At 34.2% G+C, this 15,655-nt stretch overlaps 2 protein-coding genes across 2 annotated transcripts; both read right to left on the reverse strand.

Moving 5' to 3' along the window:
• Window positions 1–435: 435 nt before the first annotated feature.
• Window positions 436–7,723, reverse strand: eIF3g1 (eukaryotic translation initiation factor 3 subunit g1). The gene is made up of 5 exons (XM_085952928.1): window positions 7,600–7,723; window positions 2,108–2,296; window positions 1,741–2,008; window positions 937–1,196; window positions 436–768 (listed from the first exon to the last, which is right to left on the reverse strand). The coding sequence occupies exons 2-5, from the start codon at window positions 2,294–2,296 to the stop codon at window positions 622–624; spliced, it is 864 nt and encodes a 287-aa protein (XP_085809054.1). The 5' UTR covers window positions 7,600–7,723; the 3' UTR covers window positions 436–621.
• On the reverse strand, window positions 5,984–7,435 carry Tmem43 (Transmembrane protein 43). The gene has a single exon (XM_085952927.1). It carries the CDS (start codon window positions 7,284–7,286, stop codon window positions 6,132–6,134), a length of 1,155 nt encoding a protein of 384 aa, XP_085809053.1. The 5' UTR covers window positions 7,287–7,435; the 3' UTR covers window positions 5,984–6,131.
• Window positions 7,724–15,655: the final 7,932 nt, after the last annotated feature.

The following is a 15,655-nucleotide window of genomic DNA, read 5'->3' on the forward strand; positions in this document are numbered from 1 at the left end:
GCCAAAAAGCCACATGTGGTTCGCGAGCCGCGGTTTGCCAATCACTGCACTAAGGCGTTCTAATAAGAACAATAACATTGCTTGTTTTAGTCATTCAAAATATTATGTTACTGATTTCGGCAGCATGGATTAAGACATTTAGCTTTTGAACTTACATGCCTAAGTATGACATAATATCTATGGGTATGAACTATGCATTACAGTCCTAGTCTACAACCCTGCCAAGCCGTGAATAATGTTGACTTTTATTAACTTCCGGCTACTTTGCAAATGACAGCTCATCCTAATGTTATAATTGATATATTTATACAATTAAAAATAATGTCTTACATATTCTTCTATAAGGAGTACGTAGCTACGTAGATATTACACGTAACAAACAAACTATGTATACATTGTGGGGACTCGAGCTAATTCAAAAAATAAAAAAATCAGTTAACCGAATCCATATAATTAAATTTATTTTACAAATATTTTCTGTTCATATACATAATATTTGCAGTGACGATAGTTATAATAAGTATGCTGTAGAATATTAAAAAATATGAAATCAGTTATTTGAAAGAATGTCCGATGACAAATTGAGGACCAATAAGTGAACCAAATATTTAAATAAAACAATCAATTCTGGATTGCAGGAGGCTTTGACCAATCCACTCCCAGAATTAAATGGTCGTATCCGTGTCCGTTCAAGCCCTTGATGGCTTTGGCGGCATCAGCACGGAATTTGAAATGAATGTAAGCGAAGCCTTTGCATACTCCAGTATTCTGAAAAAGACAAATTCATTGTTTTACAAGTTTTTGCAAAATTATGAATAATTGCTAAATAATAGTAGATATAATGAGGAACTAATTCGGGCATAATAGGTACAACTTTATTAGGTAGAGAAAGCACCTACATATAACTAGGGATGGGAAATTAGATTCATGACCAACCTTTTCTTTAGCAAGGTAGAGTTTCTGCACGGGACCGAATGCTTTGACCAGGTCTTCAAGATCGGCCTCCACAGTAGCATCAGACAGATTTGAAATTCGAATGGCCGCTGTGTCATCTCTTCTGATTGGGCCGGCTCCAGGAGCATCTCGCCGAGCTCCATCTCGCAGGTAAGGCGCCACATACTTGGAGCCCCCTCCTGCTCCTCCTACACCCCCCGGTCCTTTGCTTGCCTCTGTTCCGCCGCCTGCACCTGCCATACCTGAACATGGGACATTTTACCATTAATACAATATGGTAATATAGAAAGCCTCTTGGGATTAAATTAAAAGATAAGTAGGACAACATTTGTTAGATTGAATAAAACTTTTATTCTCATAAATAATTTTTTGTAATGTTTTACCAATGTTGTTTCAAAAATCTTTTGACACAATTTAGTGGTACCTACATATTATATTGTACGGCGATTTCAAGTTGCTGGTAAGGGTGCTGTTGTCACATCGAGAAACATTAAATTGCATATATTTTCACAACTATATTTAAGTATCACACAAACATTTACAGTAAAACCCCGTCAACAGCGAATTTCGTATTAACCGTGTTCGTATTAACAGGATTTTACTGTACCAGGTTCTTTGCGATTCTTGAATGATGTAAATTTTAGTTCAAAATTCTGCCAACAAACAACTTCTATTGGTCCATAAACTAGTTTATAGGTAAATCATTCCTATTCTGCCTATTCGAATGTGACAAAAAATGTTGGAAGTATAATGTAAGAAAATATTTTATAATACATAATTACTCACTTGCGTCAGGCTTGGCAGCGTTGAGATGTTTGAATGGACAAGAGACGGTCCAATGGTCTCCTTGACAAGTACGGCATTTGAATATGGTGTTGTTGGGGTTGGCCTTCAATAACTCCAAATCACTCTCTTCAGGACGGGTGCTCTCTTCACGCGATGTGATGAATTGCATGAACACATCTTCAGACGCGAGGGTGGTTGCCGGGTTAGGACCAGGCTTATCATTTACTGAGTCTCCAAATTTGGGAATGTTCTTACGAGCAGCAATTGTCTGTGAATTTTTATAAGTGGGAATACCGATATATATATTTTTTAAATATTTTTATATAGATATAAATATCTTTTAACAAATTTCAGTACAGTAGCCTACCTTAGAAACGATTCGCTTTTCAATTTTGTAAGTGCGAACAATTTTAACCTTCTTGTCATTGTCATTTATCTTATACTCTGTGACTATTTTGAGGCCATTGTCGTTGGTTTCAGACGGTGGGGGCATAGCCCCATGGTCCAATTCGACCTCATCCGCCCACGATGACTTATTTTCATCAGCAACAGGCATCTATAAATCAAAGACGAGATGAAAAATTCACGAAATAAATCTAGGTACATAATATGTAATAAATTATAATATATGCCTATTACTTGTGTGTAACTGGACATGTAGAGTAATAATAATAATTAATCAAAACTACATATAGGTATACATAATATGCAACCAGGCAGTCAACCTTTAGTTCCTAACCTGTAGCTCCCATTATTGGATTTAAAAAAAAGTCCATACACTTTATAATAGAATTTGTTGATTCCTTAGTTTATGTCTGGTAAAATGGTTACCTAAATGATACTATCGATTTCATTTATTAATCATTGGAGTTTTCTTCTAAATCACTTATGATTATCTCACTCTTAATCAGTTATGAAATTAGTATAATCATTGTACAATAATCTAAAAATACTTGAAAGGTTAAAATATTCATCATAGCTGCTAAGATCCAACATAAATAGTGCATAATAAACGTCAGTCTTACTTATTTGTTTTCATTGAACTAAGAATACAAATTGCAGATAGTGCTGGTTAGTTTCTAAAAATCAGTGAAGCTCTGCCTAAGCTATTTATTGACAGTAATAAAAAGTATAGTTAAATATAGTAATATGAATTATTACAACTCGTGGTTTGATATGTTTGTTGTTTAATACCTTTTAGTATATATGCTTGCTTTTTGAATTAAAATTTTATATAATAAGTGGTTTATAGGGTTGATTTAGTTAGGGTAAGAGGTAAAAATTCATAACAAGACACTTTAGGAGAATTCATTTTTAATATTGAGAAATATGTCCCGGAAATATTATACAATTTTTATTTCATCCATAATCATTTAGGTCTGACTAATTATACAAAATTGAAAAGATTTTTGTAATAAAGATGTATTATCAAATTGCTTATTTACAAAAAAACATGTTTCGTAATGTAAAGTTTAATTAAAATAAAACACAATACTATGTACTACTTATTCCACATTATTTCCATTGAAACAGTAGAAACTGGTTGTGATGATTATTAAATTAAGTGAGAGATAATAATAATGTATTACTTACATATTGTGTTTTATTTATATTATGTATAGGTATTATACTAATTATTAATATTAGTTCTATTTTTTAAACTATCCCTAGTCAATAACCTTATATTAATGAAGTTTTAAATATTACTTAAAAACATTATTAAATATAATGAAGCAAATAATTATAAATATGTAATTACCTATGTTTTTTATTGATTATGATTGATTGATCTATGAAAGTCACATGAAAAAAATTTAATGAAATAGAATGACCATTTAATTTAATTAGTAGGATCTTTGGCATAGGATTTCTTTGACCAAATTTTCAATTTTTATGTGTATGGATATTCGTATTGTCATTTTTTATATATCATATTATTATTTTAATATCTGTACATGGGAGGTAAACTACACCATGTCGATTTTTGGCAAAATTGAGATTTTTACATATTTTTACATAGCTCGCGACGCTCTTTCCAGTGATATATGTCGTAACCCTGCCAGAAACGAATATAATGAAAGGCATATTACACTATGTTATGTATTATATCCGAGGGATAGAACACCAAGAAGATATGGTGTTCATTACCCCATTGTGCTAAGTGATAAGTGGTTAGAGGGAAACAACACCGAAACGACTTGGTGCAGTTGACCACTGGCCATCAAAGTTTTTTCGTGAAGTTTTTGTTAGAATACTACCGGTTTTCTCATACTATTTGTTATGATCTTTGGTTTAATGATACTTGAGGTGTTTCTCTACAATATTCAAGGAAAATTTAAAAGAAAATGCATTTGATTCTTAAAATAAATGATGTTTAATGTACATAGTGCTGTTTACCTCGTAAAAGTTTTACACATTCAAATTACATGGTACAGAATTCTCTAAAAAACTTTTACTGCAATCAAAATACCTACCTTTAAGAAAGTGAAAGAACCATTCGATTTGCGTGATATTAATAATTTTCAGTATTAAAAGATAACAAGATATTAATTTTCAAATTTTATTAGGATTATAGTGATAGTAAGTATCTAAGTATGGAAAATTTGACAGCAAATTATTATACACAAAAAATATGATAGGTACATACAAATATTGATAATAAATTCAATCATCCTCGGGGAAATATGTTAATGTTAAAATAATAATGTTAAAACAGTTCATGGCGTAATCGAACGAAAAAGAAAAAAAATAACAATCTCTCCATAATGACACCATGGGATTGGCAGCAATTCATAAGGAGCTGTTCTAATAAATTCCGTGTACATAATTTAGAATTTAGTGATTTAAAATTTTTTAAAGTTCTCTTTGATGGTACACACTCACCTTTTGTTAACAGGGAAGTGAATAATGATAAGAAAGCATTTTTACTATCTCAGTGCACTCATCTCCAAATTCGTCAGGAAAATATAGTAGATCTCAATTATAAAACTTCTTTTAATGAAGAAGAATTATTTTAAACAATTTCGTTAAAAAGAAGGTCTGGGAGATTTCCAGCTTCTTTGGGGCCACGTAGAAATACTTTAAAGCCTATTTCCTCGGCAAAATACAACGATTTGATGGCACTTCTACCATTTATACCCAGTGAGTGTCACGAATTTTATAAGACGCTGCAAAAAGAAGACCAGACTCCAGATTTCCCCGAGGATGATTGAATTTATTATCAATATTTTTATGTACCTATCATATTTTTTGTGTATAATAATTTGCTGTCTAATTTTTCATACTTAGATACTTACTATCACTATAATCCTAATAAAATTTGAAAATTAATATCTTGTTATCTTTTAATACTGAAAATTATTAATATCACGCAAATCGAATGGTTCTTTCACTTTCTTAAAGGTAGGTATTTTGATTGCAGTAAAAGTTTTTTAGAGAATTCTGCACCATGTAATTTGAATGTGTAAAACTTTTTAGAGGTAAACAGCACTATGTACATTAAACATCATTTATTTTAAGAATCAAATGCATTTTCTTTTAAATTTTCCTTGAATATTGTAGAGAAACACCTCAAGTATCATTAAACCAAAGATCATAACAAATAGTATGAGAAAACCGGTAGTATTCTAACAAAAACTTCACGAAAAAACTTTGAACAGCCATTGTGAAAAAGTGTCTTTTTTGACATAGTGTAGTTTACCTCCCATGTACAGATATATAAAATGCAGAAATGAGTCCACCGGCACACGCAAAAATGTTTTTGGGCGCATATGCGCTGGCAGGCACACGGTTTTGGAAATTGAAAAATATTTAGTATGACATTACACTTACGGCAATAGGAAAAATTCTATAGAATATATCAAATTAAGTACAAATGATTTTTTTATCCAAATACAAATGGTTTCTTTTATACTACTACCTATACAAAATAATGTATCGTGTACTTATTGATTAATCAAGTTTAGTTATAAGATAAATTGCCATTTTGTTTCTAATTGAAAGATATGGGCGTCCAAAGGGTGGCGGTTATCTTAACAGACTTTCGAGAAATGACTTGTTACCCATTTGCATAACCAATTAGAGGCACATGCTCTGATTAAACTCACATTGAAAAAAACAAACATGTGAATGCAGAGGTTGACGCTCCGACACTACATCACAAGATACAAATTAAATACCTAATTACGATGAAAACATTTATGGTGAGAAAAATAAATACCTACATAATATTATTATTTATAAAATCTTAATGATTAGAATTAAATTTATACATTGAAATGAAAATACTACTAAGTATTTATTGCGGAAGGGAAAATATCTAAAATTAAATATGACTTTAAGGAGTCAAAATGTGACATGATTGTACATAGGTTTGGAAGTAATCGATGGCCTTATTGATAATGACTTTGATGTGTACATTGATTATATTGAAAGATATTTGAAAAAAAAATCACTGGTAATATTGACACAGTTATTAAAGCTATCGAGAGTACAGGCGAGTATACGACCCAAGCGAGAGCTATTATGAGAAGAGTGGCGCACGTTGCTAATGTCAAATTCGTCATCAAACGCCCATGTGCACGAACTCGAGGAGACACCCAACTGCCACTTAATAAAAGAGTGAACCAATCAGGATGCAAGCTCATGGCAGAAGCAAACATTTGGAACCACCCAACAGCTCTATACCGCCAAGCCACCATTCCCATATCTCGGTGTTCCATTATCAATAACTCTTTAGATGAGAATCGACCTTTACGTAGCAATACCAATTGATCTTGCGATGTCGTGATGTAAGGGTGGATGGTAGAGTGTTCAAGGAACCCAATGACCGTATACTCATCATCCTGTCGCCCGGCATATGAAAATATAACTCGTAAATCACCAATTTCGTGGACCAATGGATCTGCACCGTGATAATAAGCACCGGAGTGCAGTTTTATATCAGGCCTCTCTGGCCGCTCGTCAGATGTGATATCATAATAATCGTTGAATTTACGTTTTACGTCTGAGCCAAGAGATATCCAGCCGATTTTCACATTTTCAGCGATAAATGTTTGAGCGGAAAACGGCATGTCTTTCGGATTATGATGTCCTGGAGGCATGTAGAATTGACCGGAATCCACAAGATAATCTCTCCAGTCTTTATGGTATGAATAAGAGCTGCCTTCCGGGTTCGATTCAACCGTGTCGCCAAACCCGTCATATTCCTTTCCTTCTTCTATCCATTGGTACATTTGCACTCTCTTCTTCAACTTGACAGACATGACTTGAATAGTATAATCAGGTTCAGTTAACGGCTCCATAATGTCAATCGGACCGATAATATGTACTAATTTATTCTCATATTCCGGTTTCGCGACGGTATTGTACGGATCTATTGTGATCACTTTATTCGTCGCTTCCTCTAAAGACTGCAAAGTGAGAATCGCTTGGCCCTCATTCCAGAACAGGAGATATGTAACAGCCAAGAAAAGTACACCACTGAATATGGTAGTCAGCCAAGTCGCTTTAAACTGCTCCCAGATTGAGCAGATTGTTTCACTCATTTTCTATCCGTAATCACACCGGTGATGTAGAATATTGAGACAGCTTTCAGGTCAAAACTGAAATAAATTCGATCTTCATACTAAACTTGTCGCTTTAAACCAAACAATACCTTCGCGTATAATCAATCATAAAACAATATGTCGATATTTATTGTGAATCTTGTGCGACCGCAATTCTGTCAAGGAAATACTTTTCCATACGCGAAAATGACACATAAAGGAATACCAAGTGACAGTTGACGCAGTTGTAAGCAGCACCAGTTACTATTGTTAAATTGAGTAGACGTATGTAATAATACAGTAAATAACATACCTTCCTTGAATCTCCAATATGTTCTCAAGAAGTTGATAGATTTATCAGTGCCAACACCGTTAAGAAAAAGGTATTACAGATCAGCACACTTTGCGGCTGTGCTGTAGCAGAGGTTATTAAAATGGCGGATCGGATTCGGCAAAGTCAGCATTGCCAGATTTAAGAAGTTAATAAAGTTGTACAATATTCCTAAAAATTTATTACCATACATTATTCCTCTCACATACAAAATATCTAAGGTAATATTTAAAACCTTCAATGTGGAATTGAAATGGCATCAGTTTCTTCAACTTTAAAAATAGCTCAGTTGCTAGATTTATTATCGCTATCGCTATTGATAAAATGTAACCAATGTGTTTTATAGGCAAAGAGATTGGACTCCTTTTAAAGGTAATTTTTGTAACGCTAAGCAGCACAATTACAATTTGATTAAGTATAAAGTTGACTCTTTATTTACTGCGCGACCGATTTAAAAAGAGAGAAAATGTAATCTTTTATGATAATTACCTATTTATTTATTGTTTTCGTATAACGAGAGATTAAATTTATAGTGCATAATAATAATTATTATATTATGATACGTAGGTACCTACCACGCTACTCACAGACATTGGCGGCTCTATGCTTGATGATTTGGTAGGTCAGTTTTATATTATTTTAATTTGCCTTTTCGTTGTACACTTAAAAGACGTATAGCAATTAGCTTTTTATACATTATAAAAGAAGTGCTATAAATTGTTAGTTAAAAAGATAGATACCTACTTAACTTCAAAAAAATGTCTATTTTCACACCAAACAATCAAAAATATTTAATAAAAACTCCGTAGCTTATTAGCTTCATTTTTCATTAAACTGTCACTATCAGAAAAAGTGTTGTGTACTGTTATGAAATGGCGGGATCATGTATATATAAACACTTTTTATATTTCCACTGATTTTATTAGAAGGTAACTTTTACGATTAATATAGCAGATTACATTTTAAAGGGTAACTTTTATACAATGGTTTAACTGTTTAACACAATGAATGCAGTCGATGCGTTTTAGTCAAAGGTTGTATTTAAACTAAACTAAAAAGCTATTTTTGGTTGAGTACTATAATATTACAAAACAAACAATGACATTGCATAATATGAAACTTTCAGACAACAATAAGAAGTTTGAAATAATAAAAATAATACGGTTGAAACCATGCTTGGTAGGTAATATAATACATGCTCGATGAAATCGCGAGGCAATAATAATTAATGACGGAACAACGTTTTATACCTGTTTCCTTTAACACACTGAAAAATGTATTGTTATCTCTTTCTGGGACAATGACGAAAATCTTGCCTATGCTGTGTCAAAACAAATTAAAAAAAAGACTGGCGAAATGTGTGTTTTCTCCGTTTCACATATGGAAAATGAGAGAGAAAGAGAAATATGTAGAAATATTTTATCCCGGCATATTCCCAAATGCCCAAGGTATAGCGACCGAGCGGATTCCTGTTGTTTGAATTTTATACACACAGTTTGTCCGTCCGTGTGCGTCTCGCCTTGACGTGTTAGCCGATAATTATTATAATACATTGTACCTACATCTTATAACCTACATAGATTGTAAGATGTTTATTTTTGGAGGGTCATTGACCAATTGACCTAATGGACCAGCCGCTATTGCTCACACAGCTGCTAGACTGGGTAGAAGAAGAAAGTCGCAAATATGGCATTAATAAGACCAAATTAATGGTTGTTAATCGGGCTAACCTTCTACCAATTAGTAGTAAGTACCTATAGGTACCTACTCCAAAACCTAGAAACAGTGGACAAAATTTTAATATCTAGGTATATGAAGCGTCTAGTTTCAAAAGCCCCTAAAACGACTTTTGACAGTTCTGAGAAAAATGAGAAAAAGTCATATCTACTGAATGTGTGAACTTTATGTACTTATTTATTATTTGATTTATACACTATAAAGAAGAGTATAATATTTAGTATCCTTTACTCACTTTTTGCATAGTTTACTGAGAGAATATATTAAAAATCAAATGATTTTCATTTTAGAGGACTTTGAAACTCAACTACCGTTTTAGGGGCTTTTGAAATTAACATGTATAATTTTAGGGGGTTATGAAACTTACATTATAGCAATGGCGCATGAGGAAATTGCAAAAGGCATCCTGTGGTTATATTTCTTGGAGAAAGTAGGTAGGTAACTAAAATTAACAATATAAATTATGTAAACGATATAGAATTTACAATTGTGTACATACATATTATATAATTAAAAATATTATAAACAATAATAAAATAGAACAGTAGTCTATGCTTATATATAGAAATGAATGTTTGTTTGTCCCGCATGCGTTCCTATACCATTCATCCGATTGCGATGAAACTTTGGTGAGTTATTATGTGCACACTCACGAAGGTGTCTCAATTAGAAAAACCATCTTCTTCTTTCTCTATTCTACCTTCTTCTATTCGTATGCATTCTTATACCATTGATCCGAATACGATGAAACTTCGTCAGTTGCTGTGCGCACACCCGCGAAGGTTTCTGAATTATTACAACCATCTTCTTCTTCTTCTATTCTATCTTCTTGTATGCATGTGCGTTCCTATACCATTCATTCGATTGCGATGAAACTTTCGTCAGCTGCTGTGCGCACACCCGCGAAGGTTTCTGAATTAGTACAACTATTTTCTTCTTCTTCTTTTATTCTATCTTCTTCTATTTGTATGCGTTCCTATACCATTCATCCGATTGCAGTGAAACTTTGGTGACTTGTTGTGCGCACGCCCGCAAAAGTTTCTGAATTACAACTGTAGTACAACCATCATCCAGAAACCTTCGTAGGTGTGAGCACAGTAACTGACGAAAGTTTCATCGCAATCGGATGAATGGTATAGCAATGCATACGAATAGAAGAAGAAGAAGATGGTTGTACTAATTCAGAAACCTTCGCGGGCATGCGCACAACAACTCACTAAAGTTTCATCGCAATCGGATTAATGGCATAGGAACGCATACGAATAGTAGAAGATGGAATAGAAGAAGAAAATGGTTGTACTAATTATTCAAAAATCTTTGCGGGTGTGCGCACGACAACTGATGAAAATTTCATCGCAATCGGATGAATGGTATAGGAACCATACGAATAAAAGAAGATAGAATGAAGAAGAAGAAAATGATTTTTCTAATTTAGAAACCTTGCAGGTGTGCATACAATAACTCACCAAAGTTTTATCGTAATCGGATGAATGGTATAGGTATAGTGTACCTACATATAATTATTTATATTCTAGTTAGTGGCTATCTCTACTTTATATTTTGATATTATGCATTTTTAAATATTTGCATAGAAAATAATAAGTTGGTAAAACCGGTCCTGATAATTAATAAAATATTAAGTCAATAGGTACATATTTAACGTTTTCAATGGTAAACTGTAATTATTTTAAATCAAGTAATTTTATAATGAACAATAGGAGCAGAATGACGAGACACCACTGTATTATTGGACAAATAACACGGAGTAATTGTCAATATTCACTTACCGTTTTTGGCGTTCGATATTGACTTCCCATATTTTTTTCTTTGTAAACGCTTCCTTGACTCATTGGGCTTACGTTTCGACACATTAATCAGTTCAACATTCATTATAAATATCGAAAAATACTATTAACCTACATAGCGATCAACATGAATTCACTTTAATTTTGTTCAGGCAGACATATTGAAATCCGTATCACATGACCATCAGAGCATACGCTGATTGGCTTATTCATTTTAGGGGGATTTGAAATTCACACTCTAACTGTTTTAGGGGATTTTGAAATTAAGAATAATTTTTGATAATAAATATTGACGGTTTTAGGCCTTTTTTGAAACTATAACTTTGGCCCTGGCACCCCCCAAACATGAAAATTATCAGAATGATTTTAAATATTGAAATTGAAAGCCAATAAACTATACCTTTGGGCTTAGACAAATAAAAATACGGCAAAAAAATGATTTGTAATAATTCTCCAGCACCTTTTTTAGAAAAATTTCTTAGATTTTAATTTCTAACACAAAAATTTCGAAACACTAATGTCAGATTTTTTTAGAAAGCCAATCCCTAATGGAACTGTCAAAAAATTCTCGGTGTCCACCCGAATTCCGGAGTGGTATAGGTCATGGCTGACAGGGCTCTAGTCTGGGGGCCCGGGCTGTGGGGTGCCCGGCGTGTCGGGTTGACCAGATAAGTGAGATAAACACACATCATAAATTAGCTTTAATAGTAAAAAAAGTTGCCTGCAGCACTATTATACTTCATGGCCATGAACATTTTCAATTACTTATACAATTGTGCAATATATTTTTTGATTATATGTGTCGATACTCGACAGCTCCATTATTAAAGTACGAGGGTGGGTCAATAATTCCTTAGAAAAAAGCATTAAAACAGTTTTTATTTTTGTATTTTTTTTTTATTTCTCAACATAATCTCCTTGGAGCTCAATACACTTGGTTAGACGTTTCTCAATTTTTTTTAAACCGTCAGAAAAATCAGTTTTCGGAAGGTCCTCAAAATAAGCATTTGTCCGATCGATGACTTCTTCATTTGAAAAAAAACGTTGTCCACTTAGCCATTTTTTTAAGTTTGGGAAAAGGAAAAAGTCACTGGGGGCTAAATCTGGCGAATACGGTGGGTGGTCGACCAATTCGAACTTCAATTCTTCAATTTTAGCCATTGATCGTAAACATGTGTGAACACGGGCATTGTCCTGATGAAAGAGGATTTTTTTCCTGTTTAAATGAGGCCATTTTTCTTCAATTTCGTTTTTTAGCTGGTCCAATAAAGATGCATAATAATCCCCTGTTATTGTTTTTCCTTTTTCCAAATAGTCAACGAAAATAATTTCACGTGCATCCCAAAATACAGTAGCCATAACCTTACCAGCTGATTTTACGGTTTTCGCCTTCTTTGGACATGGTTTGTCTTCGCAATCCACTGCTTTGACTGTTCTTTCGTCTCGGGAGTATAGTGGTGTATCCATGTTTCATCTACAGTCACAAATCGACGAAAAAATTCATCCGGATTGCGTTGCATGAGCGACAACAGGGCTTTAGAGGCCACCACCCTATTGCGTTTATTGTCGACTGTGAGCAAACGCGGCACCCATCTTGCAGAAATATTTTTCATGCCCAATTTGTCATGTAAAATAGAAATGACGCTACCTTTTGAGATCCCTGTAACCTCAATTATCTCACTCAACTTTAATCTTCGGTCACTTAACACCATATCGTGGATTTTATTGATCATTTCTGGTGTAGTCACCTCTACAGGACGTCCTGAGCGTGGTTCATCCTTTGTTGATGTACGACCACATTTAAATTCATTTAACCAGTTATAAATAGTTGCAAGTGAAGGAGCAGATATGCCGTGAACTAAATCCAACTCATTTTTTATTTCCTTTGCTGTTAACCCTTTTATATTAAAATGTTTAATAACAGCTCTAAACTCAATTTTCTCCATTTTCCATTTTTCCATTTTCCACAAGCAATTTTTTTTTTAAATGTACGAAAAACACACAACAACCCGACCAATCTGATTGAAACTTCGCAGCATACTGAATCGGTAGTGCCGCTGCATGAAAACAAACCGCTTACAGTACTAGTCGCGCCACTTGTCGGCTTTTCTAAGGACTTATTGACCCACCCTCGTAGATGTATTAAAAATCGCCAATAATTCACTGTATAAGTACCGTTAATTTGAACTCAAACACAATTTGAAAAACGTTAATGTAGTGTTTCACACTGCTTTTAATATTAGCGGTAGGTAGGGGGTCCGCCAAATATCCTAGCCTAAGGGCCCGTTTCAGGATGTGGGGACCATGGTGTAGGTACACCGAGTGCAATAGACAAAAGACCGATAAACGATAAATTAGTCTCTGAAGAAGAAAAACAGCCTATGGGACTAATTTACATTCTCCTCCTTGGCCCCCCCCCCAATATTAAATCCTAGGTGCGCCACTGCTCTAAATATATATCTAACTCAAAATTTTATGAAAACTGTTTTAGGGGCTTTTGAAACTAGGCGCTTCATATCTGGGTCGACTATTGATGGAAAAGGTAGATGTGAAGCAGAATAAAAAGGTGCGCGCACAGATTGCGAAAAATGCGATGACATGTCCTACCCATGGCCCCCACATCCTGAAGCGGGCCTCCAGGCTAGGATGTTTGGCGGCCCCCCCTACCTACCGCTAAGGGTAAAGGCAGTGTGATGCGCTGTAGTAGCGTTTTCCAAAATGGTGTAAGCAGTAAAATTAAGGTGTATTTTTAGCGATTTTTTGTATTTTTAATATGTACATCCATTTGAATTATGAAGTTGTTGAGTATCGGCACACAGTTAAAAATTGCATTGTACAACCAAATATTTTTAATTATCAATAACACTGAAGTAAAATAGCGCTTTTTTTACTATTAGGGCAAATTTGTGATCTGTGTTTATCTCATTTATTTAGTCGACTCGCCACACCGGGCCCTTCCTGAGCCCGGGCCCCCAGGCTAGAGCCCTATCAGCCCCCCCTTGTGGGGGCCATGGTCTTACCAATATAATATGGAAGGATTGGGGAATTTCAATTGCAACAAAAATGATGCTTGTGCCAACATTAGTGTTCTCCATATTTTTATACGGTGTCAACTCATGGACCCTGAAGGCAAGGGAGCGAAAGGTAATTGATGCCTTCGAGATGTGGTGTTGGCTCTGAATGCTTCGTATTATTTGGACATAGCACAGGATGAACCAATCAATGATCCAGAGACTGCAGATAAAGAACGGCTCTCGATAATATGTCCGAGACACATTCTACAGTTTTTTGGACATATGTATCGCTAGATTTCAAAATCAGCCATGTCCATAATAATTGTTCGGGGCAGACCAGACAACCATGAAAGACTGGTGGTTTTGTGTGGCCTTCAGGGAAGGTGAAGCAGAGGAAGAGCATCGGGACGCTGGAGCGACAAAGTGAAGGAGCTGATTGGGGGCAGCATTCGCTCTGCCCTGAAAGAAGCAGAGGATCGAGGGATGGAAAGTCTTGGTCACTCAAGATAACAAAATTCAAAGGTGGTCACAATCACGATCCTCAGCCATGAGGGAACAACCAAGAAGAATTATATTTTAATATATCTCCCAAAAGTGCATTCCAGCTTTACTGTGTGTGCAGAATGATGTGCATTTGAATTTATTTTGTAAATGTACAATAAGCCCAACAGATTAGCGCAGCGCCTTCACAGATAAAAAAATTAATAAACATAAATTTAATTATTAGGTCGGCATAAAATACTTTCAACTGTAGCTATTACTAGCTATGAGTTATGAGTGTGAATTTTCATATTTAAAAAAAATGAAGAACATAATATTATTATTATTGCCTTGGTGGTGAATAGGCCAATAATTAGAGTAATTATTTTTCAAAGCGGTTTATCACCACGTTTAAAATATTTTCAATAATCGTAAGTGATGCCTACGTTTACTATTTATCTTTAATATTGTTCAAGTAGATGGTAGGTCAGGGTTGGCGAACATTTTTCCGTACGCGTGCCAAAAATTTCCAAACAATATTTTTCGACTCTGTCGTGCCAAGCAGTTTTTCATGGCGAAAAAAAAGTTTTTGAAGTTTTCTAAAAAATGGTTTTTAAGAATTCTATTAAAAAGTTTAAAAATTACAATTCAGTTCTTAATATTCTATCTTTCGCCATATTTTCAGCCGAAGGCCTATCTTTTATTCTTTGAATATTTTTTCCCTGTTAAAGAGATCGTGGAAACATTTAAACCACTCTTATTTCATATTATATTCTCTATCACTGAACGGTTTTCCATTTTTACAGATTATGTTTGAGGTAAAACAACAGTTATTATATTATTGAACGACTGCCGATACTTAATTTCATAAGGTTTGTGGATTGAATATTTTTATTTTTAATTGCCCGATCCTAAGCCATTGTACACATTAAACGTAATGGTTATTCTTGAAAAGGATTTGTCTGCTATTTTTTATACAATGCGATTTGTCATTTATGCATG

This window comes from Rhyacophila brunnea, unplaced genomic scaffold (genome assembly GCF_057557595.1).
Source record: "Rhyacophila brunnea isolate RB1 unplaced genomic scaffold, BYU_Rbru_1.0 scaffold_3, whole genome shotgun sequence".
Classification (NCBI taxonomy): Eukaryota; Metazoa; Arthropoda; class Insecta; order Trichoptera; family Rhyacophilidae; genus Rhyacophila; species Rhyacophila brunnea.

Bases quoted from the DNA above. Each gene is read 5' to 3' on its own strand.
- eIF3g1 (XM_085952928.1), bottom strand. From the start codon at position 2,296: ATGCCTGTTGCTGATGAAAATAAGTCATCGTGGGCGGATGAGGTCGAA. The intron at 1,197-1,740 runs GTGAGTAATTAT...TCCCATGTTCAG, and splicing joins CGCTGCCAAGCCTGACGCAA to GTATGGCAGGTGCAGGCGGC. The intron at 769-936 runs GTTGGTCATGAA...TGTCTTTTTCAG, and splicing joins TCTACCTTGCTAAAGAAAAG to AATACTGGAGTATGCAAAGG.
- Tmem43 (XM_085952927.1), bottom strand. From the start codon at position 7,286: ATGAGTGAAACAATCTGCTCAATCTGGGAGCAGTTTAAAGCGACTTGG.